Below are 27,634 nucleotides of genomic sequence, written 5' to 3'. Positions count from 1 at the left end.
TGTGCTTCTTTTCATGCTGTCAACCATGACATCCTTCCCAATCACCTGGAACCATTTCCTGGAGTCTCAGAGAACTGGCCGCCTTGGTTTGCTCCCATCTATCAGAGTCCTCTTTTTTGGAGCATACAGCAGAGAGAAAGACTGGTCCAGTGGACAGGGAGCTAGCCCTTAGAGACCTGGCCTCTACTCTCCACCTGCCCCCGCCACCCATGGATTTCCTGTATGACCTCAGGCCAGTAATTTAGGGACAGAGTTTCAGAGGTTTTTAGGCACCCAAAGATGCGGCTAGGCATCCAGTGGGATTTACAAACCACCTAATCTTCAAGGTGCTTTTGAAAATCCCAGTAGGTACCTAAATACCTTTGAAAATATGGCTGTTAGTCTGTGTGTCCCTCAGTGCCCCATCTGTACAGTGAGGATAACAGCCCTGCCCTACCTCACCGAGGGGCTATGTTGGAGAAATAGGTTAGACCTTGTGAGCTGCTCAGATACTATGGTGATGGGGCCACATAAGTACCACAGGTAGAGTGGGAACTTCTCTATACCACTGCTATCCCTTCCCTGGGTTTTATCCCCTTCTTTTCACCTATGCCCCTCTTATCTCCCTCTTTTCTGAATGTAAACTTGGCTCAGAGGGCTTTGTTATATTTCTTCTGACTCCCCAGAATCATAGAAAATTAGAGTTGGAAGATCCCTCAGGAGGTCATTTAGTGCAACCCCCTGCTCAAAGCAGGACCAACCCCGAGTAAATCACCCAGCCAGGACTTTGTCAAGCCAGGCCCTAAAAACCTCTAAGGATGGAGATTCCATCCCCTCCCTAGGTAACCCATTCCAGTGCTTCACCACTCTCTTAGTGAAATAGTGTTTCCTAATATCCAACCTAGACCTCCCCCACTGCGACTTGAGACCATTGCTCCTTGTTCTGTCATCTGCCACATCTGAGAACAGCCGAGATCCATCCTCTTTGGAACCCCCCTTCAGGTAGTTGAAGGCTGCTATCTAATCTCACCTCACTCTTCTCTTCTGCAGACTAAATAAGCCCAGTTCCTTCAGCCTTTCCTCATAAGTCACGTGCCTCAGCCCTCTAATCATTTTTGTTGCCCTCCACTGGACTCTTTCCAATTTGTCCACATCCTTTCTGTAGTGGGGGGCCCAAAACTAGATGCAGTACTCCAGATGTGGCTTCACCAGTGCCGAACAGAGGAGAATAATCACCTCTCCCCCCAGCTTAGTCTCATCCATGAACTTGCTGAGGGTGCAATCCATCCCATCATCCAGATCATTAATGAAAATGTTGAACAAAACCGGCCCCAGGACTGCTCCCTGGGTCACTCTGCTTGATACTGGCTGTCAACTAGACATTGAGCCATTGATCACTGCCCGTTGAGCCCGATGATCTAGCCAGATTTCTATTCACTTTATAGTCCATTCATCCAGGCCATCCTTCTTTAACTTGCTGGCAAGAATACTGTGGGAAAGTATCAAAAGCTTTGCTAAAGTCAAGGTATATCACGTCCACTGCTTTCCCCATATCCACAGAGCCAGTTATCTCATCATATCACCCTCTGCAGTGGGATTTCTGTTTTACAGGTTCATCTAAAGACCTCCAGATCCTTAATTTAATTACCAGCCTTTTCTTATCTTAGTCACCTTGCCTCTGTTTGTAAACAAAACACTGACACCTTGCCCCAGGGGCACAAGCTGGGAGATGCACCTCCCTGCAGAACTCACATTCCACACTAATATGGTGCAGTTCAGAGCTCTACCTGGGAGCCCACATCCTGTATGAAACTCAGGCGAGGGGGCGGGAGTCGCCTTACCCCCGTTAAATGGTGCCCCTGCATTATTTGCTCAGGCGCTTCCACGTACACTCACCTCTCTTTAGGAATGGGGACCCCATGCTAACTCGATATCCAGCACCCCTTCCCCTCACCACCATGCTACTGCACAAGCAGGCCCCTGTGATAAGCAAAAACCTGTCCAGTGCAGAGGTCTTTGATATGGGATGAAGAAATAAAAAGTAGGGCTCTCAAGTGATGAAAAAAATTAATCGTGATTAATTGTGCTGTAAACAATAATAGAATATCATTTATTTAAATATTTTTGGATATTTTCTACTTTTTGAAATATATTGATTTCAGTTACAACACAGAATACCAAGTGTACAGAGCTCACTTTATATTTATTTTTATTACGAGTATTTGCACTGTAAAAAACAAAAGAAATAGTATTTTTCAGTTCATCTAATACAAGTACTGTAGTGCAATCTCTTTATCATGAAAGCTGAACTTACAAATGTTGAATTATGTACAAAAAAACCTGCATTCAAAAATAAAACAATGTAAAACTTTAGAGCCTGGAAGTCCCTCAGTCCTACTTCTTGTTCAGCCAATCGCTCAGACAAACAAGTTTGTTAATTTTTGCAGGAGATAATGCTGCTCGCTTCTTGTTCACAATGTCACCTGAAAGCGAGAACAGGTGTTCGCATGGCACTGTTGTAGCTGGCATCAAAAGATATTTAAATACCAGATGCGCTAAAGATTCATATGTCCCTTCATGCTTCAACCACCATTCCAGAGGACATGTGTCCACGCTGATGATGGGTTCTGCTTGATAATCCAAAGCAGTGCAGACCAGCTCATGTTCATTTTCATCATGTGAGTCAGATGCCACTAGCAGAAGGTTGATTTTCTTTTTTGGTGGTTCGCGTTCTGTAGTTTCCACATCAGAGTGTTCTTTTTAAGACTTCTGAAAGCATGCTCCACACCTGTCCCTCTCAAATTTTGGAAGGAACTTCATATTCTTAAATCTTGGGTCTTGGAAATTTCCCATTGGTATCTTCTTTGAGTTTTGTCAAATCTGCAGTGAAAGTATTCCTAAAACGAACAACATGTGCTGGGTCATCATCCAAGACTGCTATTACATGAAATGTATGGCAGAATGCGGGTAAAACAGAACAGGGGACATACAATTCTCCCCCATGGAGTTCAGTCACAAATTTAATTAATGAATTATTTTTTTAAAAAAGTGTCATTAGTATGGAAGCATGTCCTTTGGAATGGTGGTCAACACATGAAAGAACATACGAATGTTTAGCATATCTGGCACGTAAATACCTTGCAATGCTGGCTACAAAAGTGCCATGCGAATGCCTGTTCTCACTTTCTTGTGATTTTGTAAATAAGAAATGGACAGCATTATCTCCCGTAAAAGTAAACAAACTTGTTTGTCTTAGTGATTGGCTGAACAAGAAGTAGGACTGAGTGAACTTGTAGGCTCTAAAGTTTTACATTGTTTTCTTTTTGAGTGCAGTTATGTAACAAAAAAATTTACATTTGTAAGTTGCACTTTCACAATAAAGAGATTGCACTACAGTACGTCTTTGAGGTGAACTCGGCCTTCTGGCTAAGAGGGGTGAAAACATTATTTACTTTGTCATATTTACAGTACAAATATTTGTAATAAAAATGATAATATAAAGTGAGCGCTGTACACATTGTATTCTGTGTTGTAATAGAAATCAATATATTAGAAAATGTAGAAAAACATCCAAAATATTTACTAAATTTCAATTGGTATTCTACTGTTTAATAGTGCGATTAAAACTGTGATTAATTGTGATAATTTTTATGAGTTAATCATGTGAGTTAACTGCAATTAATCAACAGACCTAATAAAAAGCCAACAAACCAGTTCCACCTTGTCTTTGCCCCTGTGGCCAGTGCACAATTATACCTTCATGCTTGTTCTATGAGACTTTGTCCCACCCAAATGTAAAAGTCCCAAGCAAGGGGGTTCTGCCATTTCCCCGAGAAGCTACTGCACAGTCTCAAAGGGATTCTGGGCCTGATCCTTGGCTGGTGTTAATCTGTGTAGCTCTGTTGAATACACTGAAGCTACAGTGAGTTACAGTTGGAGAACTGGCCTGAGAATGTCACAGGCAGAGGCGCCGACTCAGCACCCACTGGCAGCTCCCCACCCCGCCCCCCCACTCCAGCTTACCTCCGCCTCCTCCGCGAGCGTGCCGCCACGTCCTGCTTCTCCCCCTTCCCTCCCAGTGCTTGTGCCATGAAACAGCTGATTTGCGGGCAGTGAGGGAGGGGGGAGGAGGGGGAACGCAGCGCGCTGGGGGAAGAGGCGGGGCTGGGGCGGGGATTTGAGGAAGGGATCCAATAGTGTCAAGGATGGGGCGGAGTTAGGGCGGGGACTTTGGGAAAGGGGTTGGAATGGAGCTGAGGCAAGTGCGGGGAAAGGGTGGAGTCGGGGTGCGGAAAGGGGCTGGAGGTGTGGGCACCCACTGGCGCCAGAGAAAGTTGGTGCCTATGGTCACAGGAGTGGGCGGGTGAGGTTCTGTGGCCTGCTATGTGCAGGACATCAGACAAGATTATCCTGATGGTTCCTTCTGACCTTAAAGTCTGTGAGCCAGTGAGCCAGTCGGAGTTTTCCCAGGGCGCTGGTTCAGGCGCTGTAGGGTCTCTGATTTCAGAAGTGCAGAGCCAGAGTTTCTTGAAGAACTGGCAGTGATGTGATTAGGAATTCACCGCTCAGCCTCCCTGTCCTTCTCTCTTTAGATCACAGGTTCTTTCAGAAGTGGGCTGTTATCAGTGACCCGAAGGACACCAGGGCAGGAGTGAAAGGCTTTGTGAAGTGTAACATTTCTGTCTTTGCACGAGGTGATATAATGGGCTCTCTTCCCACTTCCTCTAGCAACCAGAATGAAGACATTGAAAAGTAAGTGTGTGTGCTGCAAAGTTTTTGGGCAGTCATTGCCCAGCAGTTCATAATGGGTTTCTGCACCATTCTCTGAAGCCCCGGATGCAGGCCATTGTCTGAGATGGGAGACCAGCCTAAATGGGCCCTTGGCCTAGCAGGTCCCACATTTCTGGTGTTCTTGGGCTTTGACTTGCTGTGGTGATTTACTGTGACCAGTAGAACAATGATTATTTCTTCTAGGAACTTGCTGCTGCCTAAGAGAGTCCCAGCTGAGAGACCGTGGGCCAAAATCTGCATCAAAGTTTACCGAGCCGAGGGCCTGCCCAGCATGAGTGCTGGGATCATGGGAGGGTTCTCAAAGATTGTGGGCGAGAAGAAAGTTTTCATTGATCCATATGTGCAAGTCTCATTTGCTGGGCAACAGGTAAGTCTCTGCTTGGGCATTTGGGTCTCTGTATCCCACAGGAAGGCCTGGGCAGACCCTCTGTTTTCTAAATGTTAAGCCCCACATCACTGTCTGTGCAGTTGAGATTGGTTCGGAAATGCATCTGAATGGACGTAGGGTGCATACTGAAACTTGGAGAAACAGTCTGCGCTAATCAGAGCTTGGCTAGTCATATGGTTAGCAGCAGCATGAGCCAGTAATAAAGTAGGAAAGTCATGTGATTAGGGAGAATCTGAGCCTGCATAGGTTAATTGTGGAGAGGAGCTGATGCCACAGCCCAAGCTCTGAGGACCTCCCAAGCTGTTGTGATAGTCCAGGTGGCTTGGTTATCAGACACAAGTAGACGCAGTTGTTTCTAGAACTCCTCACACTGCTGAGTGTAGGAAAAAGCTCAAAAGAAATCCCAAGGATGAAATCACACAGACTGTTCCATGTCTGGCTCCCTTGGGTGTGTTCCATGGTGCACATGATGCATTGAAACTACCCAGCCAGCTCTGTCCTGTGCAGCCCCAGCCTCTGTCTGCACAGCCTGATGTGACTGCTGGTCCACCCTGTGACTCTAGGGCTGGAGCCCCTCCGCTCTGACCCTTGCTCAGCTATGAGGTGCTCCTGCCTGAGCCTGGCCTGCATGTGCTCCGTGTGCTGAGCTCCCCCATGCTAAGCTTCTGCAGCTGGCCAAAGGTGGTTTATGCAGCATCTGTACCCCGGCTGCTGCCACCACTCACCAGTGTTTTAGAGCGACTCTCCTTGCGTTTGCAGTGAGGTCAGAACAGAGGACCAGGGCCTCAGAGCCACTAATAGGGAATCCATATTTTCCCAGAATGCCTCAGTGATTTCTCTTGAACCTGTGGCTGACTTTGAAGCCACCTGGAATTCTTTAGCAGTGCGCCGTGCAGTTCTCATGCCTCTCTCTGCCCCAGGGGGAGACCTCGGTGGAAAATGACACTGCAGAACCGGAGTGGAACGAGCAGATCAGCTTCATTGAGATGTTCCCTCCTCTTGCCAGAAAAATAAAAGTCCAACTGTTAGATGATGCAAACATTGGGGAGGTGGCACTCGCTACGCACTTCATTGACCTGCAGCAGATATCTGACCCTGGGAGGAATGGTGAGGCCTTTACCCCTCACGCCTCTGTCCTGTCCCCTGCCATGGACAGGGTGGCAGCACCTAGAGCGTCAAATATGATTCTGCTCCCCCACACCCCCGTCCATGCACCTGCCAGTCATGTATGCCTCTGTCTGTGAGGTATGCCCAGGTCTGTCTGTCGTGAAGTGCCCAGGTCTGTCTGAGGGTGGGTGTCTGTCTGTGTTGAACAGCCCTTGTCTGTCTGTGGGTGGGGTGTCTGTGTGGATATGCCTTTGTCAGTGTGTGCGTGGGGTGTCTGTTTGTGGTGAACAGTCCATGTCTGTCTGTGGGTTGGGTGTCTGTCTGTGGTGAACAGCCCAGGTCTGTCTAGGTGGACTGTCTGTGGGGATATGCCCTTGTCACTGTGTGCGTGGGGTGTCTGCCTGTGGTGAACTGCCCAGGTCTGTCAGTGGGTGGGGTGCATGTGGGGTACACCCATGTCTGTCTGTGGGTGGGGTGTCTGTCTGTGGTGAACAGCTGAGGTCTGTCTGTGGGTGGAGTGTCTGTCTGTCTCTGGAGGTGTACCTGTCAGTTAAGGCAAATCCTGAACCATTTAATTGCAAGCGTTCTGTCCCTGCAGGTTTTAACCCCACCTTTGGCCCATCCTGGGTGAATCTCTATGGCTCACCCCAGAACTCGGCTCTGCGGGATGTCCACAAGGATCTGAACGAGGGCCTGGGGGAGGGCATATTCTACCGTGGCCGCATCCTCCTGGCCATTTCTGTGGAGATTTTCAGCAGCCCCAGCGCAGTAGATGGCAAGCGCAAGGAGGTGCTGAGGGGCACCCTGAGCAAACTGACGTTGAAGAAGAAAAGTAAAAAGGCCAAGGAGAAATCCAAGGCCAGCACCAAAGAGCAGCGCCAGAAGCAAGGTGGGGACGAGGCTGGCAGCCCCGAGGAGGCAGAGCAGCCCAGCGAGGTCACTGTGGAGGTGGAGGAGCTCCATCCGCTCCCAGAGGTGGGCACTCCAGGGACTGATGGGCCATTCCAAGGGAGGGGACGAGGAAGAGGCCAGGAGCTTCGGGTTTACACTCCAGCTGAGAGTTGTGTGTAAACACGCTGGCGCTAGAGTGCCTAGTGACTCACACCTGCTGTTCTTTCAGTGTCACTCGGAGTGTACCCGTATGTGGGATGAGAATTGACCCAAGCTAAAATGCAGTGGGGCCCTTCCTATGCCAAAGAAGTGTGTGCTCTGGAAGCTGCAGGTGCATTGCAGCTGCGTCCATTACTGCGGAGTGCTTTGTCTACCGGCGCTGTGGGAAGCTGGTGAAGTGAATCAGGACAGGTTGCTCAGGGCACGAGCACTCAGTCTGCTGGGTCATGCTCCTACTGTGACCAGCAGTGCAGCCCTGCCATGCACCCTGGCGATTGCCGTCCTGCAGCCTCTGAGTCTGCAATGTGACTGAGGCTGCTATGAGCTCAGCACAGGGTAAATAAAGTTGTAATTCAGAGGAAAGGGGACCCCTGGGACCCAAGGGGCCTCAGCGCCGGGCCATTTCTGCCCCCTGGAACCGTCACTGCTGGCCCGAACGGTCATTGCAAGCTCCCTGTCACCTCTTTTGTGAACTTCTAGTAGGCTTCCCTCTTCCAAGAAGCATCATTTCCATCCTGCCCGCCCTCAGCCTGAGCCAGCCAGCTACTACCTAGCTCCATGTCTCCATCAAGCGCTGGGGAAGTAGGGAAACCTCCACCCGGCTCAGTGACAAGGGGAGAGAGAGCTGAGTCCATCAGTAGTGTACTGGCACCTTAGCCTTTAGACCCTCTCGGGCTTCCTCTGTAGCATCACATAAGCACGGAACCAGGGGAGAGCCAGGACTGAACTCTGGGAGATAGAGTGATTGCTCCGCCACAGCCTCAGGGATCATAGACTCATAGGACTGGAAGGGACCTCGAGAGGTCACCTAGTCCAGTCCCCTGCACTCATGGCAGGACTAAGTACTATCTAGAGCGTCCCTGATAGGTGTTTGTCCAACCTGCTCTTAAAAATCTCTAATGATGTGGATTCCACAACCACCCTAAGCAATTTATTCCAATGCTTAACTACCATGACTGTTAGGAAGTTTTTCCTAATGTCCAACCTAAACCGCCCTAGCTGCAATTTATGCCCATTGCTTCTTGTCCTATCCTCAACAGTTAAGAAGAATATTTTTTCTCCCTTCTCCCTGTAACATCCTTTTATGTATCATGTCCCCTCTCAGTCTTCTCTTCTCCAGACTAAACAAACCCAATTTTTTCAATCTTCCCTCATAGGTCATGTTTTCTAGACCTTTAATCATTTTTGTTGCTCTTCTCTGGATTTTCTCCAGTTTGTCCACATCTTTCCTGAAATGTGGCACCCAGAACTGGACACAATACTCCAGCTGAGGCCTAATCAGCTTGGAGCAGAGCAGAAGAATCATTTCTTGTGTCTTGTTTACAACACTCCTGCTAATACATCTCAGTATGATATTCCCTTTTTTTGCAACGGTGTGAAGCTAAATATAAGTCAATAGTGTGTGGTCCACTATGCCCCCCAGATCCCTTTCTGCAGTACTCCTTCCTAGGCAGTCATTTCCCATTTCGTATGTTTGCAACTGATTGTTCCTTCCTAAGTGAAGTACTTTACATTTGTCCTATTGAATTTCATTCTATTTACTTCAGAACATTTCTACAATTTGTCCAGATCATTTTGAATTATATAATCCTATCCTCCAAAGCACTTGCAGCCCCTCCAAACTTGGTATCATCTACAAACTTTATAAGTGTACTCTCTATTTTGTCCAAATCATTGATGAAGATATTGAACAGAACCAGACCCGGAACCGATCCCTGCAGGACCCCACACGTTAGGCCCTTCCACTGCTAACTACTCTCTGGAAACAGTTTTTCAACCAGTTTTGCACCCACCTTATAGTAGCTCCAGCTAGGTTACATTTCCCTAATTTGTTTTTGAGATGGTCACATAAGACAGTATCAAAAGTCTTACTAAACTCAAGATATACCACATCTACCGCTTCCCCCCATCCTCAAAGCTTGTTACCCTGTCAAAGAAAGCTGTCAGGTTGGTTTGACATGATTTTTCTTGACAAATCCATGCTAACTGTTACTTATCACCTTATAATCTTCTAGATGTTTGCAAATGGATTGCTTTATTATTTGCTCCATTATCTTTCCGGGAACAGAAGTTAAGCTGACTGGTCTGTAATTCCCCAGGTTATCCTTATTTCCCTTTGTATAGATGGGCACTATATTTAGGGTGACCAGACAGCAAGTGTGAAAGATCGGGACGGGGGTGGGGGGTAATAGGCGCTTATATAAGAAAAAGCCTCAAATATTGGGACTGTCCCTATAAAATCAGGACATCCGGTCACCCTAACTATATTTGCCATTTTCCAGTCCTCTGGAATCTCTCCCATCTTCCATGACTTTTCAAAGATAACTGGTGACACCATCCTGCAGCTTCTCTTTCCTCTCTGCTGGGTCCTGCCAATCAAGGCAGCCATTCCTCATGGCCCATGGGATGAAGGTGCTGCCGTGTGAGATTCGTGTCAGCCTATGTCCCAGACCTGGTAACGATTCTCAGGCCCCAGGGCCCGCTATTCTGCTTAGGAGTATTTTGACATGACCCCTGTGATGGTTGGACTGATTGGCGTCTCTTTGTTTAGAACTCACTGGGAGTGAAGGAAGAATTCCTCCTCTACGCTGCCTTCTTTGAGGTGACTATGATGGAACCCTCCATAGGCTCCAAGCCCGTCCGTTTTGAGATCTCAATAGGTAAATGTTTCTGATGCTTCTGTTTTCATGAATTAGAAGAAACAAAATGAAAATATTTCTGAATCTCATCAAAATATATTAATTACCAGCCAGATTAGATCACAGTTCTGGCTGTAAAGTGCCCTAACAGGTACACAAAACTGCACAACACGAATGTCACAGCTAAAAGCACCCTCAAGGTTACAGGGTGGAGATTTCTAGTGCAGGTTATGGAGATAAATATTCTAGCTACCTCAGGCCTTTTCAGAATGGATTAGTGATTGTCCAAATTCCCTGGGAACATTCCAGAGTTAGGGTTTGTGGGGGGACACTTAGGGTGGGAGTAGGGAAGAGGGATGGTGGGAAGGGACTGCAGAATAATGGAGGGCAGTGGAAGAGGGAAATGAGGGAGTGGAGGGAGAGAGAGAAAGAGAGGCTGAGAAGCTAAATGGTTGTGGAGTGATGGCAGGCAGCTGAGGGTATCAGAGGGATGGGGCAACTGGGGAAACAACCTGTGGGAAAAGTTTTTTTTTTTAAAGTCCAAAGTCCCAAACTTCAGAGTTAAGTGAATGATGACACTAGGAAGCTGCAAAGGCTCCTGAAAGCTTCTGCTGCTGCTTCCCACATGGAGTGGGTTGAGTGGAAGAAGGAAGGGAAGCTGCTGAGCCTGGCTGGGTCCTTCTGAGTCTAGTGAGGGTGTCGGGGGGGCTAAAAGGTTCCCTATAGTAAAACTGTGAACTCTGAAGAGTCTAGGAGGAGTGCATGTCTGGCCTTCTAGACTCTCCAGCTTGTATGCACCACGCTCTGATGGCTGGACTTCTAATGCCAGCAACACTGGCACTTGCTCCTAGTACTCCAGTGGCTGGGCAGAAACATTCTGTCACCTCTAGGCTATGGCAGATATTTAGTTTAAAATATGAACAATAAATGTATTTGCAAGGGAACTATGGGAAAGCTGAAGAGGTTGTGACCAAAATGCCTAAGAAAGGTCAGAAAGGAGAAGAGCCTGAAGACAAGCAGCCTTTGTTGGATCCCAGTTCAGACGAGGAGCTGGATATTGAAGTTATGGCCCCGAGTCCAACTTTACAGAATAAATCCATGACAGAAAGCCAAAGGCCAGAGCCCACCGAATACGATAGGTGAGTTCTCTTCATGGTGCTTGCTCACATAGGCCTCCTTCGCAAAGGTGCTTTGGACTCTTATTCATCCCATAAGGCATTATCAGGTCCATGGGTGTAGATGGTAGGGCTCCTGGCTGACCATGTTCCACCTAGCCAGCGAGATTCTCTAGTGAATCAGTAGGAGTTGGGGGCTCCTTACTTCCATTGATTTGAATGAATGTTTAGGGCCTAAGTGCTTTTGATCCCCCAGCCCCAGATTCCATACGTAGATAGCTAAAGCCCATTCTCCCCAGGATAGCAGTAGTTCTGCCTATGGTGGCAACAGAAATGCCATGCTGGGTACATTGGGTATTCAGCATCTCAAATGCTGGATATGAAGTGTTCCAGCTGAGGGTGCGAGTGGAGGATTAGCATATGGTGCATCTGTGGTACAGGGAATCCCCCCGAATGGGCAGGGAGATGATTGCTACAGGACAAAAGACAGGAATTCAGCTTTTCCAATCTGGTTTTGGAGTTGTCTAGGCACCAGTGTCTGTTGAGTCTTCACCTCAGAGGGGGTTCAGACCAGCTGACTGCCATAGACACCAGGAGGAACTGCTTTTATTGGGTGGGTTAGGTCATCTTAGCCTCCACTGAGCTTCATCCTGTTCTGCTAAGGCTCCTTTTACTCATTTTGGATGGCAGAGGACAAATCCTTTGGCTTCAAACTGTGCCCTTGCTGCGATGGCACAATGTCCATGAGAGAGGAGAATGCTCAGTGCCTTTTCTGCTGCAGGGAGGGACACAGCCTTGAGCATTGCTCAGTGTGCTAGGGCTTCACCAACTGCATGCTGCACTAGGGAATTTGCTGTTGGGGGTTCAAGACTGGTGCCAGAGTCTAGTGTCAATGGCCAGACAAGCTTGACCCCCAAAGAAGGTTCAGTGTCTAGGGTCTTGACAAAGTCATCATGTAAGACGAGTCCCAACTACAAATGTCATTCCAGGCTGACCTGAAGGAGTTCTTTGACCTCCCCTGTTGGGGTTGGCTCTGCCATAAGTACTGCATCAGTCCTTGCATCTAGCCCATATGGCAGGATCTCTGAGCCAGATTCATAAATCAAGTGTCAGAGGGGAGCGAGCCCAGAGACATGCATCCGACGAAGTGGGTATTCACCCACGAAAGCTCATGCTGCGATACCTCTGTTAGTCTATAAGGTGCCACAGGACTCTTTGCTGCTTTTACAGATTCATAAAGGTACTTCAGCTCCTTAATCATGGGATTAGGCGCCTAAGTCCCAGTTTCAGACTCCACTGAGGTCCACAGAATCCCCACTGAACGCTATAGGCATCTAAACTCACTTGGTGCCTAAGTCTTCAGTGTAAAAGTTCCCTTGGCACCTGTGTTTCTGTCTCTGGGTATGCACACTGCTGCCTCTCTTTGGGCATCCGGACACCTGTCTCCGTCCAAGGCCCAGAGCAGTCCACCAATCCGAGAAGATAAGTTTTCACCTGTGGGGCCTGATATGGGGAGGGGGTGCTCAGAGGTCACCTTCTGGGTTGGGTCCAATTCAAAATCTGCCTAGAGGTGGTGCCTAACTTTGTCCCAGTAGTTAGAGCAGTCACTTGGGATATGGGTGACCCAGGTTCAATCCCCGTCTGCTGAAGCAGGGGGAAAATGAGATGTGAACATGGGTCCCACCCCTCTCAGAGGTGAGTTATGGGTTATTCTCATGTGGGGCTCCCTTAATCTCTCCTCTTGATGTTATTCCACTACGCATTATAGAGTCACTGGGCATGGGGACTGAACGCTGGGTCTCCCACCTCGTGGGGGTGCCCTGGCCACTGGACTATAGAGTCTCTCTCTCTCTCACTCTGGCTCAGTGATGCTAAATATTTGTCCCGAATGGAACAGCTTCCCCGGAGAGACCAAGGGAGGCCTGCATCAGACAATCCCACAGCACAGTGGTTAGAGCACCCCCCTGAGCACCAGCAGACCCCTATTCAAATCCTTTTATCCTCTCTAGTGGGTCTCCCACATGCTGTGCAAGTGCTCTAACCACTGGGCTAAATGTTATCACGTGATGGCTGTTCCGTGTGGACTTAGGCTCCTGCCTGATTCATTTTCACAAGAAACGCCCTGCGCGCTTTCGAGCAACCTGACATCCCAGATCTGGATTGCAGAGACAGGAGCTTCCCTGCAGCCTGGACCTAGGCATTTCTCTCCGTGAGTGGGACGGGGCTCAGCACTCACTCCTGTGGCTGGCATCTCCCATTGGTTAGGCCAAGCAGCTCCTGCTTAGCATACTGGCTGCTGGGAATGGCATTCTAAGGCACCTGCTTCTTCCATGCATTGTACGGAGAGCCCAGGTGCCTGACTCAGGCTATGTGGATCTCAGTGTGCTCCTGTGATTTTCTAGGCCCCTGAGAGCTAGGCGCTGCAATGCTCAGCATCACCACCCTACATCCCTTGTGAATCTGTGCCTCTGTTCTCAGCACTGTGCTTCTTCCTCGGAGCTCAGGCAGCAGCATGAGCAGAGCCATACACCCCATGGCTTAGTTCCCCAAGGCAACTGACATGTATTAGGGTGGCTCTGAGGCTGCTTCAGTCTCTCAGTGTGAGTTGTAACCTGCTCTGCCTGTTGTTCTTAGTTCTTACAGCTGCCTGCCCTTGCTGCATGAGAAGCCATGTGTGTACGTCTGGAGCTATTGGGAAGATCACACCTGGAGGCTCTACAATTCCAACTGGATTGTCAAAATAGCAGAACGCTTGGTAAAGTATAGTAGTGACTGGGAGACCCCATTGCTTCTCCTTGCACTGCTTCCTCCTATCACTCTTTCTTGATTTATTTTATGACATTTATTTTGAGCAATTTTTGAGTTTTGTGTAGATGTCCAATAATTGGGGGTGTCTGAGGCTTTCTCTTTGTATGAACTGTAAGGAGTAATTGTATCTCTGTGGACAAGGGGGTGCCGGGGCTCAACCCTCCCTGGGGAGGAGGGGAGCCACACCGGCCTCGTCTCATCGTCCGAGGGCCTCTGCCCTCGGGATCGCAGTCCGCTCCGGTGGTTCGGGCCCTGTGTGCAGGACCGAACAGCTACACAGTTACATAAGAGGGGGCCCGCCCTCGGGTCGGGCGGGGCACCAACAAACACCGCAATAGTTTCTTGGCTCTGGCCCTTTGAGACAGGGCAGAGCAGTGGCAAAGTCAATAGGGGCCCAGCCCTTGGTTCGGGCGGGCGCCAAACACAGTTACAGTTAGCTCTGGCCTTTGGAGCAGGGCAGAGCAGTGGCAAAGTCAATAGGGGCCCAGCCCTTGGTTCGGGCGGGCGCCAAACACAGTTACAGTTAGCTCTGGCCTTTGGAGCAGGGCAGAGCAGTGGCAAAGTCAAAGGGGCCCAGCCCCTGGTTCGGGCGGGGCGCCAAACACAGTTACAGTTAGCTCTGGCCTTTTGGAGCAGGGCAGAGCTCTTGACACTAGGTGGGAAGAGGGGGAGTCTGCCACCCGGTTATGGGTGGCAGGGGGAACGCAGGCCCACCCACTCCTCTGTGTTCCAGCCCGGGGCCGTGGTAGCGGCTGTCACCGCTACGGGCGGTCAGTGGGGATCCTGACCGAAACACACTGACATAGGCGCAGGGCCTTCTGCAGCCTGACTGTAGTCAGCTGCCCCCGGGCTACTTCCAGCCTCCCCCCTGGTTCCTACCTGGTCCGTTGAGGTGTCCAGTACCATGGGCTCCTCCCAGTCCGGGCAGGGCGGTAGGTCCAGGAATACCTCCGGGATGGTGGGCCAGGTCTGGTCTGGCGGCTCCTTGGGGCCGTAGTAGGGATGGGGCAGCTCCAGCAGCTCCTCATCGTAGCGACTGCGGGGCAGCTCCCACCGGCCTCGGGCCTCAGCGGCTTCCCAGTGAGGAGGGTCAGTGGGCACGTCTGCTCCTGCTGGCGGCCGGGCCCTGACTGAGGGCTGGGGCCCGGCTTTTATCCTTCCGGCTCGCCGCCTGACCCTTTGAGGGGCGGGACTTCCTCCCAGCGGTTCCGCCCTGAAAGGGTGATTGATGGGGCTCAACCCTCCCTGAGGAGGAGGGGAGCCACACCGCCTCGCTACAATCTCACATACGTTACTCTTGGCAGTAGCATATACTGAGAGCGTAATCTCTTTGTAAAGTTCCGCAGCGCGCTTTAACAGAGCAGTTCTTCAAACAGCCAGGGCCGGCGCTTCTATTTAGGCGACCTAGGCCATTGCCTAGGACACCGGGATTTGGGGGGGTGACATTTTGCCGCTCTCGGCGGCAATTCGGTGGCGGGGGGTCCTTCCGCGCTCCGGGTTTTCGGCGGCAATTATGCGGCGGGTCCTTCACTCGCTCCGGGACTGCTGCTGAAGTGCCCCGAAGACCGGGAGCACGGAAGGACCCCCCGCCTAGGGCACCAAAAACCCTGGCGCCACTCCTGCAAACAGCAATGCGTTAAAGTGCACTGGACAGACTTCAGTGTGCACAAGCAGGGTCTACATGGACCAATTAATGTGCCACAGGTTACTGTAGACAAGCTCTTAGAAACTAATAAGCATTTCTGGTGTGTTCATTGTAAAAACACTGGTTTCATTTTTTTGGAGGGGGAGCATGTTTCATTGGTGTTGATCAGTTAAAACAGAAAATCAGAAGCCCAAAGCATGTGTTGTTAATCTGTCAGGAGTTTAATACCCTCCTCCCTCATTGCAGTCAAGGCCTCTTGCAGAATTGAGCCCTGGCTGCACACATGGGTTTGATCAGGAGAAGTACCGCATGTGCAATATTGAGATGGTGGGAGCTGGATGCGCTGTTCCATGGACTTTCACATTCTCTTTCTTTGCGTGTGAGCAGTGTGCCATCTTTGGACAAGTACTGTATTGTTGTGTTTTATGATGCAGGTTCTTTGGGGGAGCTGTTGCGAATCTCAGCCTTAATTTCTCTAACTGGAGTCAGTACTTACTTAGGGCACAGTTGCATCCTGGAACTGGGCACTGGGGTTTGGGTTGAGAAATCTGAAAGAGGTTACCTATGTGCCATTTGTGACCACTTCTTTTCCAGGATTGGTTTATAAAGTGTAAATATAACAAGTAACACTCATATACCTGGTTTCCATATCACTGATTCTCCTCCAACAGGAAGCTGACCTGCAAGGCCCTGACATTTGCTACCTCTTGTCAAAGGGGCCCCAAGGTTATTTTAGGTGAATTTTTGGGGACTTGACACAAAGGCACTGCTCTCCCTGCTGCATGTCTGCACTTGCACCTAGGGATAATTTTAACGTGGCACTTGTCTCAACAGGAACATGGACTGGATGATGTGGAGACACTCATGAGGAGGCCAAAGTCTAAAGCAGAAGACAGACTCAAGCAGGTGCTGGAGGAGTTTGTAGCTGGATGCAGGTTAGTGAGTCTTTGCTTCCTTTGATTTCTTTCTGAACTCTTTGTTTGCATTTCAGTGAATGTTCCCAGACACCGCACTCTCCCCAGACCTTGCCCAGCCTGTTCTGCCCGAGTCACAGGTGTAGGCCAAAACCCATAATTTTTCAGTCACAGTTAGAGGTGAATCGAAATGTCCCAGAACTTGGGAGCAGATCGCACCTAGCTCCAGAGCCAAACATGTGGCGAAGGCCCATCACTAGTTAGATTAGTTGGCCGGGAACCTAGTGTGACCAACGATGGAAGATGCAGCCCTGGTGAGTTCTAGGTAATCATAGGTGTCTTTAAGAACTGAGGCTTGGATTCACAAAGGTATTTAGGTCCCTAAATCTGGGTTTAGGCACCTAGATCCCAGCATAGGCTCCACTGTGATTCACAGAATTCCTACCAAACCCCCTAGGTGCCCAAACTCATTCAGCACCTATCTTATTGAGGTAAAAATTCCCTCAGTGCTGAAGTTTCTGCCTCTAGGAATCATAGAATATCAAGGTTGGAAGGGACCTCAGGAGGTCATCTAGTCCAACCCCCTGCTCAAAGCAGGGTCAATCCCCAGACAGATTTTTACCCCAGTTCCCTAAATGGCTCCCATAAGGGCTGAACTCACAACCCTGAGTTTAGCAGGCCAATGCTCAAACCACTGAGCTATCCCTCCCCCAAACATGCAGTGCTGAGGGAAAGAGAATGACTCTGTAGCCTGGGGCACGAATCTGAGAGGTGGGAAATCCGTGGTCCAGTCCCTCTGCTCCAGTGACTCATTATTTATGTATCCTCAGTGGAATAGCTTCAGCAGGAGAGGCTGAAGGAGCCCCACATCAGAGTATCCTCTAGCTCAGTGGTTAGAGCACCCTCCTGCCAGGTGGAGACCCCAGTTCAAATCCATTCTCCCCCTCTGACTGATGGGGGACTTGAACCTGGGTCTCCCCCATCCCAGGTGAGAGCACTAACCACTAGGAATAAAGTTATAAGGGGTCCAACCTATTCTGGCTGTTTAGCATGGCCCTAGGGTGTCTGCCTCACTCATCTGCCCAAGAATTGGCTTAGGTGCCTGGAATTGCCTGACTCTTGGAGAGGGGTTCCTGTTTGTGAATTGCTAGCAGAGATAGGCTTTCCTCTCATCTGCATCTCCCATTGGTAGTTTAGGCAGCTCACTGCCTAGCTAGCTGACATATGGCAGTCTAAGATGCCTGTCTCTCCCCAGTCATTATACAGGGAGCCTAGGTGCCTAGCTCAGACTTTGTGGATTGCAGTGTGATCCTGTGATTTTCTAGGCATCTGAGAGCACAGGCACCAACTCCATGGGTGCTCTGGGGCTGGAACACTCATGGGGGAAAATGGTGGGTGCTCAGCAGGTCCCCTGTCAGCTCCTCCTTCAGTCCCTCAGTGTTTGCTGCCCACTGGCGGGTCCCACTGATCGGAGCCTCCCCTTCCCTCCCCACATCTCTCGCCTGTTTTGCGGCGTGCAGGAAGCTTTGGGAGAGAGGGGGAGGAGCATGGGCACGACTTGCTGGGGGAGGGGGTGGAACAGGGTGGGAAGAGGCGGGGGTGGAGCAGGGACCGGAAGAGGCGGAGTGGGGGTGCTCCAGGCACCAGCGGAGGAAGCACGTGTCTGGGGCGGCACATGCTAAGGGGCGGCATTCCGTCTATTCTTGGAGCGGCACAGTCCAGGCGGCTTTTTTTTTTTTTTTTTGCTTCAGCAGTTTGGGCGGTAGTCTGAGCGGCTTTTTTTTGCTTGGGGCGGCAAAAATGGTAGAGCTGGCCCTGGTGCTTGACCCCCGGCACATTGGAAGGTCGGCGCCTGTGCCTGAGAGTTAGGCACAATTTCCTGGGGAGCCCAAAGCTCTGCAGAGGATGCCCAAGCAGTGACCAAAGCAGGCCTGTGAGCTCCGCAGAGCCAGCAGCAATCAGACGAAGGGTGTTGTACTGCAAGAGACTGTGTGATTCCTCTGCTGCTTTGCACGCTACATTGAAGCACAATGGTGCAGGCCCCTCCTTGAGCAAAGGGCAGTATGGTTTAGGAAGAAAGCCATCCAACTAGTGAGGCTGGTCAATAAAGACAAGAAAAGAGGGGAAGGGAGGGAGGGAAAGGGAAGCCAAGAAGAGGCAGGAGAGATTGAGTGAGCTCATACAGGGCACCCCCGTCCCAGGAAGCACAGGGGAGAGCAGGCTGCAGTTCCAGAGCTGGCGTTAATGGGTTTCTGGTCGGTTTGCCACAATAAGGTGAATGTAGTTTCAGGTGCTACGCCAGCCACTCTCTGCTTTGATAACTGCCTCTGTGCTTCCCCTCCCTTTCTGCTCAGAGAGACCCACATGGCAGGAGGGAGACTGAAGCTGACTAAAGTCCCATTCAGGGTGACTGCTCAGTGGGGCAGGGGCCCGTTGTGGGGCTAGAGCCTAATTTATTATGAAGGGGACACACAAGGTCCTGTCTAATGCACAACTCAAATGCGGCTAAGGGCTGTTGGTGGCTGGAGAAGGAAAAGCAGTTCAGAGAGGGGGGATGTTAGTGGTTTCCCTTGAAATCCATTAGGTTCACGTTTTTGGAGCTGTGCCCTGCCTGAGGGATGTGGAGAGCATGGTCCTGTCTCAGGGCTCACAGGCTCTCTCTAATCACAGGCAATATTCACTGAATGCTGAGAAAAAAACGATGTCACGTCCAAACAACCTCGACAGATGTCGGCTGAAATCCCTGACACACAACATTGTAAGTGGGGTAGGGCTTGTGGGGTTGAGGGACAGAGAGGCTTTGGGTGGTCACTGGCTCTGAGAGGAGTTTGGGGAGGTGGACAAGGTGGAATTGCCATCATGGGAGACGTGTAGTGCTGGTTCTGAAGGAACTGTATGTGTCTGCATGGCCATTGTTATGTGCCCATCACCGCAGCCTCCTTCCTGCTGCTCCTGTAGCTGGAGTCTCGATGCAGTTCTGCACAGGTGTGTGGGTCTTCCCACCTGGAGAGCTCTTGAGACTGATGGGGCTTGGCTGTCTGGAACAGCTTGCAAGGATCAAGACCTTAGCCAGTAAAACTGAGCTACCAGCTGTCTGCAGGAGGCCATCCCTTTACCTGCCCAACTCCAGATAATCCCTGAGTAACCTGGTAAGCCTCGCACTGTGCCCGGAAGGGCGACCACCTTGCAGAGAGGGTTGGTTCTAATGCTAAAATCTCTCTGTGACAGTAGCTAATAGTCTGTGGATACTGCCCCTGCCACCCTCCCCTCACTCAATGGGAGCAGGTGTCCATCTCCCCACGGATCCTGTCCTGGGTAGGGGCTGGCCCCTAATGCTTCAGAGGAAGTTGTCAGGCTCCCCACAAGGGGCAGTTCTGCAGCAGGCAGCCCCAGAGGCAGTTTGTTCTGTGGTTGGTTTGTGCCCCGAAGTCCCGTACTGATTTCATCCTAGCCCTTGTGACTCTCACACACTTAAACATCCGGGTCCTGTGTGTCCTAGCGTGGGGCAGTGCCTGGTGCCCAGCCCAGATTCCACAGGGTTCTGGGATCAGCCCCAGGAAAGGCCCCTGAAAGGGGAGTCAGGACAGCGCCTGAAGCTCAGGCAGAACAAGCTCACCGCAGGCTGCTCCGCCACAAAGGAACAGCTGGAGTCCCCGCCGAGGGCAGCCCCACGGACAGTGTCCTGCTCCCAAACTAGGGAGCCGTAGTCACCAAACCAACACTTGCATGAGGCCCGTGGTGCTCAGTTTTTCAGACACACCACTTAGCTGCTGCGACCAGAGCTGTGCCCTGTGACCACTCAGCCAGCTGTTAAACTTTGAAGGGGCAGGGCACAGGACAGCCCTTGCGAGGGCTACAGCAGTGTGCTGTAAATCCCCACCCCACAGCTGGCAAAGGCCTCGGGAAGCATGCCAAGGGGAACGTCAGCGGTGACTGCCCCCTGGCTTCTTCACATGCTTGCCCTCACCCTGCCCTCCTGCATGTCCATGGAGAAACCCCTAGCTCACCTTGCACCTGCCCAAGGAGATCCCACTCATCCACTCTCGACCTGCCCAGGGAGGTTCCCCCTGCCCACCCCAGCCCCTGCTGCTGTGCCCGTCATACTGACATTCTGCAAGCTCTGCTGCCTCAGGAGTCCCCAAACCTTAGTGAAAAATGCAGCCCCCACAGCCTTTCAAATACTCATTGCTTTCACACTGTCCTGCCCCACTCAGCCAGGGGTGTGGCTGGGCTGTGTGGGGATGGATTCCCCTGCGTGGCTCTGTGTGGGGTTGTGGTTGGGTTGTGTTGGGGCCAGGTTCCCCTGTGTGGCCCAGTGACGGTCTCAGGGACTGATGGACCTCCTGCAGGCATGCCACGAAATCTGCATTACCAGAGGACCTCCTGCAGGCACAGCGCCTGACTGCAGTGCTTGGGGTGGCAAAATACGTAGAGCCGCACCTGCTCCTCTGCCCGCTGGGAGCCGTGGGGCCAGGTTTCTGGGCGCAGTTCAATGACAGGCTTAGTGTGGGGGAGTGGCTGGGCCATGTGGGGCCAGGTTCCTGGGTGCAGATCAGCGATGGGCTCCGTGTAGAGGTGTGGCTGGGCTGTGTGGGGCCAGGTTCTCGGATGTGGCTTAGTGACAGGCTCAGTGTGGGGATGTGGCTGGGCCGTGGGGGGCCAGGTTTCCCTGCGTGGCTCAGCCACTGGCTCAGTATGGGGGTGTGGCTGGGCCCTGTGGGGCCACGTTCCAAGGTGCCGCTCAGCCACGGGCTTAGTGTTGCTAATAAATTGCAGGAAGTTGTTGGTGACGTTAATTTCAAGGAGACCCGTCCCCGCTCTGTGGCTGCTCCTCTCCCCTGCCCGCTGGGAGCCGTGGGGCCGGTGAGAGCTGTGCTGCAGATGGACCTACAGGCTTGGGTCCACCCTGCTGAGCACAGCTCCTCAGACAGGCCTAGATGTGACCACATGGCCTTGGGATGCTGGTGTCTCTGGTGTTCTTGGTGGGCGTCAGGCGCGCTGCAGGTGTGTGATGGGTGTGCTTTGTGTTCAGATCCTGTGTGCGAAGCAGGGGCTCCGCGTCAGGAGGCGGCTGACTCGAGCCAACGTGAAGGAGAAAGTGAATGACACAAAGAGAATCCTCGGAAAGCTGCGCTCCCTGGCTAAAGAGGTACAATGTGTGCTGGCTGGGACCCCGGGCACCCCTACATCTGGACAGGCAGGCGAGGGTGGCCAGGCCCCCACTGGCTGAGCGAGGGGAGACCAGGCTCTCCTTCTCCCTCACCCCGTGGGTGGGTGGGGACTGGGCTCTCTCCCTCTCACTAGGTGGGTGGCCACCCTACTCTGAATTATTTTTTCTGGTTGTAAATACTCCTGTGAGCTTGGGGGTCAGTGCCAGCGAGAGCTAAGGCGGCTGGGGCCGCACCTGCTCCCATGCGTAGCTGGACCCTCACCCCGTTTGGGAAGCGTGTAGAGAATGTTAGATTGTATTATCCTACTCAGCCACTAGGTGGCACCATGTGTAACAGACCTTATTGATGTTCACAAAAGCCATTCCTGGCAGTGTATTAGTGTCTTAAGGTGAACACATTCCTAGTGCACCTCTGGGGGTAGGAAGGTCTGTGGCCTGTCCATATCTGGCACAAGAGCCTGACATGCTAGTAGCAGCCCTGCAACTTGCTCTGCCCAAGGTGTACGTGATAGAAGATGATAGAATAAATGGTTCTAAGTGATGGAGAAATAGTGGATCTGCTGTGATTTGTGAGCAGAACCTAATGATCCCCAGCCTGTATGTGACATCGCTGCTTTCTGTCCCTGCCTGGCCTGGCCTGACACACATCCAAATCCAGGCCATTTGGCAGCAGCACGCTTGAATGGGGAGACAATCTCCAGTTCTGCTGTCTCTGGGTCTCTCCCCAGGAGGATCCGTGTTAAGCATGTTCTGTGTATTCTGAGCTTTCATTTAAAATAATTCTGTTTCTTTTTCTGCCTAGAAATTTGAGCCTTTCTATATTCAAAGTTTCCTAATAGTTTAGTTTTAATCGGTTTATAAAACTAATTCAGTAAACCGGTGAAAACAATGCGGATACTCTTAACTGGATTAAAACCAGATCTGCCTCGATGTAGGTCTTAACTGATTGTTTACTGAATTAAGCTAAATTCATATAAACTAGGCTTAATTTGGGTTAAGTTGTCCCTGGTGAGTATCGCATGAGTTTAACTCCCTTGGTTTGGAATCGCACATTCAGTGAGATGAGTGCAGCTTTGAACACAGACAAGGCCCACCTCTTCACAGTGTTAACTAATGAGATGCTGCCCTGTTAATCCAGCCAGTAGAGAGCTGTTCCCAGCCAGCAATGAGACAAAGGCAGGAATTTACCTCTCCCCTTTCCTTACCTCAGTGAGATGTGAACTTCAGCACCTGTCATAGCCATCTAAGGCCATGGCTACACTTACAGTTCTGCAGCGCTGGTAGTTACAGCTGTGTTCGTACAGCTGTGTAGGGCCAGCGCTGCAGTGTGGCCACACTGACAGCTACCAGCGCTGCAGTGTGGCCACATTTGCAGCATTTGCAGCGCTGTTGGGAGTGGTGCATTGTGGGCAGCTATCCCAGCATTCAAGTGGCTGCAACGTGCTTTTCAAAAGAGGGGGGTGGGGTGGAATGTGACAGGGAGCGTGGAGGAGACAGACAGAATGGATTTTTGGAGTTGACACTGTTCTCAGCTCCCTGCCTTGCAAGTTCTAAGGACTGGAAGACACACAGTGCCTACCTTCAATCATTTTAAAAGTTCTGACCCCCTTCCCCCACCCCTCTCTCATTCACTAAATGCAAATTATGTACTCCTAAATAGCCGTCAGACCAGATAAGCATCTGCTCAACATGGACTTCCCCCTCCCCCTCTGCCATGTGAGCATGCTGTTTCTCTCTTCAAGCAAACAGCTGTGAACATTCCAAAGTAATTCCCCTGCCTGCCTCCGCTCGCTCAGCAAACAGGAGCTGTGTTTGTTCTTTAAATAAGCAGTTTGGCTGAACTCCAAGCTCTCCCTTTCTTCCGGTTTGTTGTGGACAGGAATTCTGGAATACCTCCTTATACTCCGGAGGTCAATAAAAGCACTGGTGGGGTCCACACTTGCTGACCAGCGCTGGAATCGCTACACCCGAGGCTCGACCGGGTGTACAGCCAGCGCTGCAACCAGGGAGTTGCAGCACTGGCCGTGCTTTGCAAGTGTGGCCACATCCTAAGTTGCAGCGCTGTAACCCCCTCACCAGCGCTGCAACTCTCTAGTGTAGCCATGGCCTAAGTGCTAGCATCAAGCACTGCCTGTCTACCTACTGTGACAAAGTTCCTCCTCTACCTTGGTGGGTCATGCGCTTATTGGCAGATTTGTTCACCTCAGTGATCTTCCCCTCTGGTGGAACCCACAGTCTGGGTCAACTCCTCCTGTGTCTGATCAGGAGTTGGGAGGTTTGGGGGGAACACAGGCCCACACTCTACTCCGGGTTCCAGCCCAGGGCCCTGTGGGGATTCCAGCTGTCTATAGTGCCTCTTGTAACAGCTGCATGACAGCTACAACTCCCTGGGCTACTTCCCCATGGCCTCCTCCAAACACCTCTTTATCCTCACCACAGGACCTTCCTCCTGGTGTCTGATAACGCTTATATTCCTTAGTCCTCCAGCAGCAAACCCTTTTACTCTCAGCTCCTTGCACCTCTTGGTCCCAGCTCCTCACATGAACACCACAAACTGAAGTGAGCTCCTTTTTAAAACCAGGTGCCCTGATTAGCCTGCCTTGATTGGCTGCAGGTGTTCTAATCAGCTTGTCTGCCTTAATTGGTTCTAGCAGGTTCCTGATTACTCTAGAGCAGCCCCTGCTCTGGTCACTCAGGGAACAGAAAACGACTCATCCAGTGACCAGTATATTTGCCCTCTACCAGACTCCTGTACTCCGCTGGTCTGGGTCTGTCACATTATACACATACTCATTTCTTATAACCGATGTAATTATTTCTGTGCTGGTTTGTGTGTGGACGCTAATTTCAGAATAAAAGGGGCTAAAGTCAATTTAGCTAAAATTGGTAACAAAACGTTAGCAAAAGGGACTTTAGGCGCTTTTATTCTGAAATTAGTGTCCACACACAAACTGGCGCCAAAATAATTACATCGGTTTTAATTCGCATATTTTTCATTGTTTCATGCAAGGTTGTGCATAGACCACACCGCTGAGGCAACCCTTTAATTGTCTGTTTTTCTTTAAAGTGCCCACGGAGGAAAGAACTAGTGTGTCCTTCTTGTGTTTCCCTCTGAGGAGTGAAAAAACCTGGAAGATTTTGTTTCACAGGCTGTGGTTTTTATGTTAGAATTGTCCATCTCATCTATATTTGCCAGAGGACTCGCTGACTGGCTGGAGAACCATAAAAGACTGGAACCTGAGCAATTAAGAGGGGGAAGAGGTTTTTTAGTTAGTGTTTAAAAAAGCCTCTGTTCTGTGTCTGTCTCCATAGTTGCCCGGGTGCCCCACTCTGTGCCTGTGCCATACATTTACAGTACAGTTTTGCACTGCGGCAACTGCACAGGACACATTGTCTTAACGTAACCTTTCTGCTAGGTGGCGTCAGCAGCAACAAGGGCCAGGTTCAATATCTAGAGGTTCCTCTTAACATTGCAGAACAGAACCGTCTCGAGCAGGGGTGGCTCCAGGCCCCAGCACGCCAAGCGCGTGCTTGGGGCGGCATACCGTGGGGGGCGCTCTGGTGGGGCTGCGAGGGCGGCAGGCAGGCTTCCTCTGCAGTTTGCCTGTGGAGGGTCCACTGGTCCCGCGGCTTCGGCGGACCTCCCACAGGCGTGTCTGCGGGAGGTCCGCCGAAGCCGCGGGACCAGCGGACCCTCCACAGGCAAGCCGCGGAAAGCAGCCTGCCTGCCGTGCTTGGGGTGCCAAATTCCTAGAGCCGCCCCTGGTCTCGAGCCCTGACCCAGAAATCTGGGAAAATTAAACACCATCCCTGGGCACCTCTGAAAGACAATACTTCCCCACTTACAAGCACTGAGTCTGTGTATAACAACCGCTCCCTCCATTCATTTAGGAAAACATTGCAACAATAATTCAAAAGCACGTAAACCATAAGTAAACACCCACCTCGCAGTACGTTGGGCAATGTCCTTTGCCTCAGTTTCCCACCTTGTGCTATGAAAGTCTGATGGACAGAAGTCCCTTTAACACGCCACTTCTCTTTCCCTCTGCTGCACACAGTTGGGGTGTGTTCGTGTGGGTTTGTCTCTCACCCGCCAAGGGATGGCCATTGAGCAATGCCTCTTGCTGCTGCTGCTGTCCCTGCTGCTCACTGCCTCTGTCCGCTACTGCTGCTGTTACCTCTGCCGCTGCTTGCTGCCATGTTCTGAGGTTCCACTGCTTAACCCAGCTACTGGTGCTGCCCCTGCCTTGTCTTTCACTGCAGCGCTGGCCCCACACCAGGTCTCAGGCTCAGCCCCTAGACATGCTCATCAGTGATGTCAGCTGTAGTCACCACTGAACAGAAACAAGGCCTCTCACTGAGTCTGATCAACTCCATTTTTAAACACCAGAGAGAAAATGTTTTGAGTGGTCTCTAGGATGCTTTAAACAGAGTGTGGAACACCTGTTCTCACCCCCCTCTAACTTTCACTTGGAGTTGGCACCCCTACCCCTGCTTAGCTAGTGATGTTCAAGTTAGGGTGCTCCCTTCAGTCAGGGCAGGCTAACTACAGTTCTTCTGCCTGTTGCTCCTACAGTAAGGACTCCCCCTGCATTTTAACCCAAAACAGCCCAAACAGATCACTTTGTCAAAGCAGCTCTGACTGCTGAACACCTAGGCAGAGTGGATGTGTCTGTGCAAATACCATCTGCTCCTGAAGTCTTTTCTCCCAGTTCATCACTAGATGGCAGAGGAGAGCTCATCTGACCCTGGCTCACATTAATATAGACATGCCTTGTGTCGCAAACAGTTGGGAGAAAAGGTTCAACCCCTCATTCATCTGAGGGCTCACTCCACTGCTCTGGTCTCCCCAGGAGTCTGTCAGTGAGAACGGAGAAGGCTGGATATTCCAGATACTTTTAATGAAAAAACAAGCAGCAACGCAAGAAATATACGACCCCACGCAAAAATCTTTGCAGGTCACCTTTAAAAACTGCCAGGAAATTAAATGCAAAAACCTAAGTTAGGATGCACATTTTAAATGTCAAAGTCAGGAAATGCAGAAGTGAAGTTCACTAAGCAACATTATCTTTGTACCTTGTATATTGCACTTAATAAGAGAAATAAAATGTATTACACAATCAAGAGTTCCAAAAAATGTCACCTAAAGTTAGGCCCCTAAAGCCACAGTTAAGCTCCTAGCAAGTGAGTTTTGCCATTAACTTTGGTGGAAGCAGGATTGGATCATTTGTATTCCCTCATGGGGACATTCTCTCTGAGACTCCGCATTGTCAATCTCTTCCAGCCCCAGTGCACGCTCCCCGATGTCCTACTCTGGATGTTCACCAATAATAAGCGAGTGGCATACACAAGAATTCCTGCACAGAATGTCCTATACTCTGTAGTGGAAGAGGAGAAAGGCAAGGACTGTGCAAAGATCCAGACCGCCTTTTTGAAGGTAGAGATTATGTGAAAAACCTAACCATATTCCTGCTTCTTTCGCTCCATGTAGGTCTCCCTTCCTTCCCCAGCTCTAATTATTGGTTTTGTATCTGAGACAGAATTTGTAAGACTAGTAAAAACCAAGCAGTCTAATTGCATAGTGAGAATACTGCTCATTTCTATGCCAGGTCCAAACAAGTGAGATCCTGGACTGGGTAAAGACTAGCTTAGCTTCTCCTCTCACACAGTGGTTGTTTTCATTCAGAAAAAAACCCAGCACAAAGCATATGGAATATTTTGACATGGGAACATTTAATCATTTGCAGAACAGAATGTTTCTGTTTTTGTTTAGAAACTACTTGATTTCAAAATTTCTTTAATATTATAAAAAAGGTAAAGTCAGAAGGAAATGTTTTGATTTTATGGAAACAAAATATTTTGATTTTGAAACACATTTTTTAAAAATTATGTTCCATGTGAAATTTCGAAAGTTTTGGTTTCCTTCTGGAACATAACATTTTTTTTTGAGATTGTGGAATTTCCCAAA

General features: G+C 50.4%; 1 protein-coding gene across 3 annotated transcripts in view; it reads left to right on the top strand.

The window, feature by feature from the left end:
* LOC127031583 (fer-1-like protein 4) overlaps positions 1-27,634 on the top strand; it is a 121,715-nt gene that overhangs the window by 32,723 nt on the left and 61,358 nt on the right. For all 3 annotated transcript variants that reach the window (XM_050918580.1, XM_050918579.1, XM_050918581.1), the window contains 11 exons: positions 4,572-4,731; positions 4,954-5,137; positions 6,079-6,265; positions 6,864-7,240; positions 9,927-10,035; positions 10,955-11,153; positions 13,764-13,884; positions 16,417-16,517; positions 19,167-19,254; positions 21,529-21,645; positions 26,951-27,103. In XM_050918580.1, coding sequence (XP_050774537.1) covers positions 4,572-4,731; positions 4,954-5,137; positions 6,079-6,265; positions 6,864-7,240; positions 9,927-10,035; positions 10,955-11,153; positions 13,764-13,884; positions 16,417-16,517; positions 19,167-19,254; positions 21,529-21,645; positions 26,951-27,103 — 1,796 coding nt within the window. The remainder of the gene's footprint in view (positions 1-4,571; positions 4,732-4,953; positions 5,138-6,078; positions 6,266-6,863; positions 7,241-9,926; positions 10,036-10,954; positions 11,154-13,763; positions 13,885-16,416; positions 16,518-19,166; positions 19,255-21,528; positions 21,646-26,950; positions 27,104-27,634) is intronic.

This window comes from Gopherus flavomarginatus, chromosome 11 (genome assembly GCF_025201925.1).
Source record: "Gopherus flavomarginatus isolate rGopFla2 chromosome 11, rGopFla2.mat.asm, whole genome shotgun sequence".
Lineage (NCBI taxonomy): Eukaryota > Metazoa > Chordata > Testudines > Testudinidae > Gopherus > Gopherus flavomarginatus.
The sequence above is the reverse complement of the archived record's forward strand: the minus strand, read 5'-3'. Positions and strand labels throughout refer to the sequence as shown.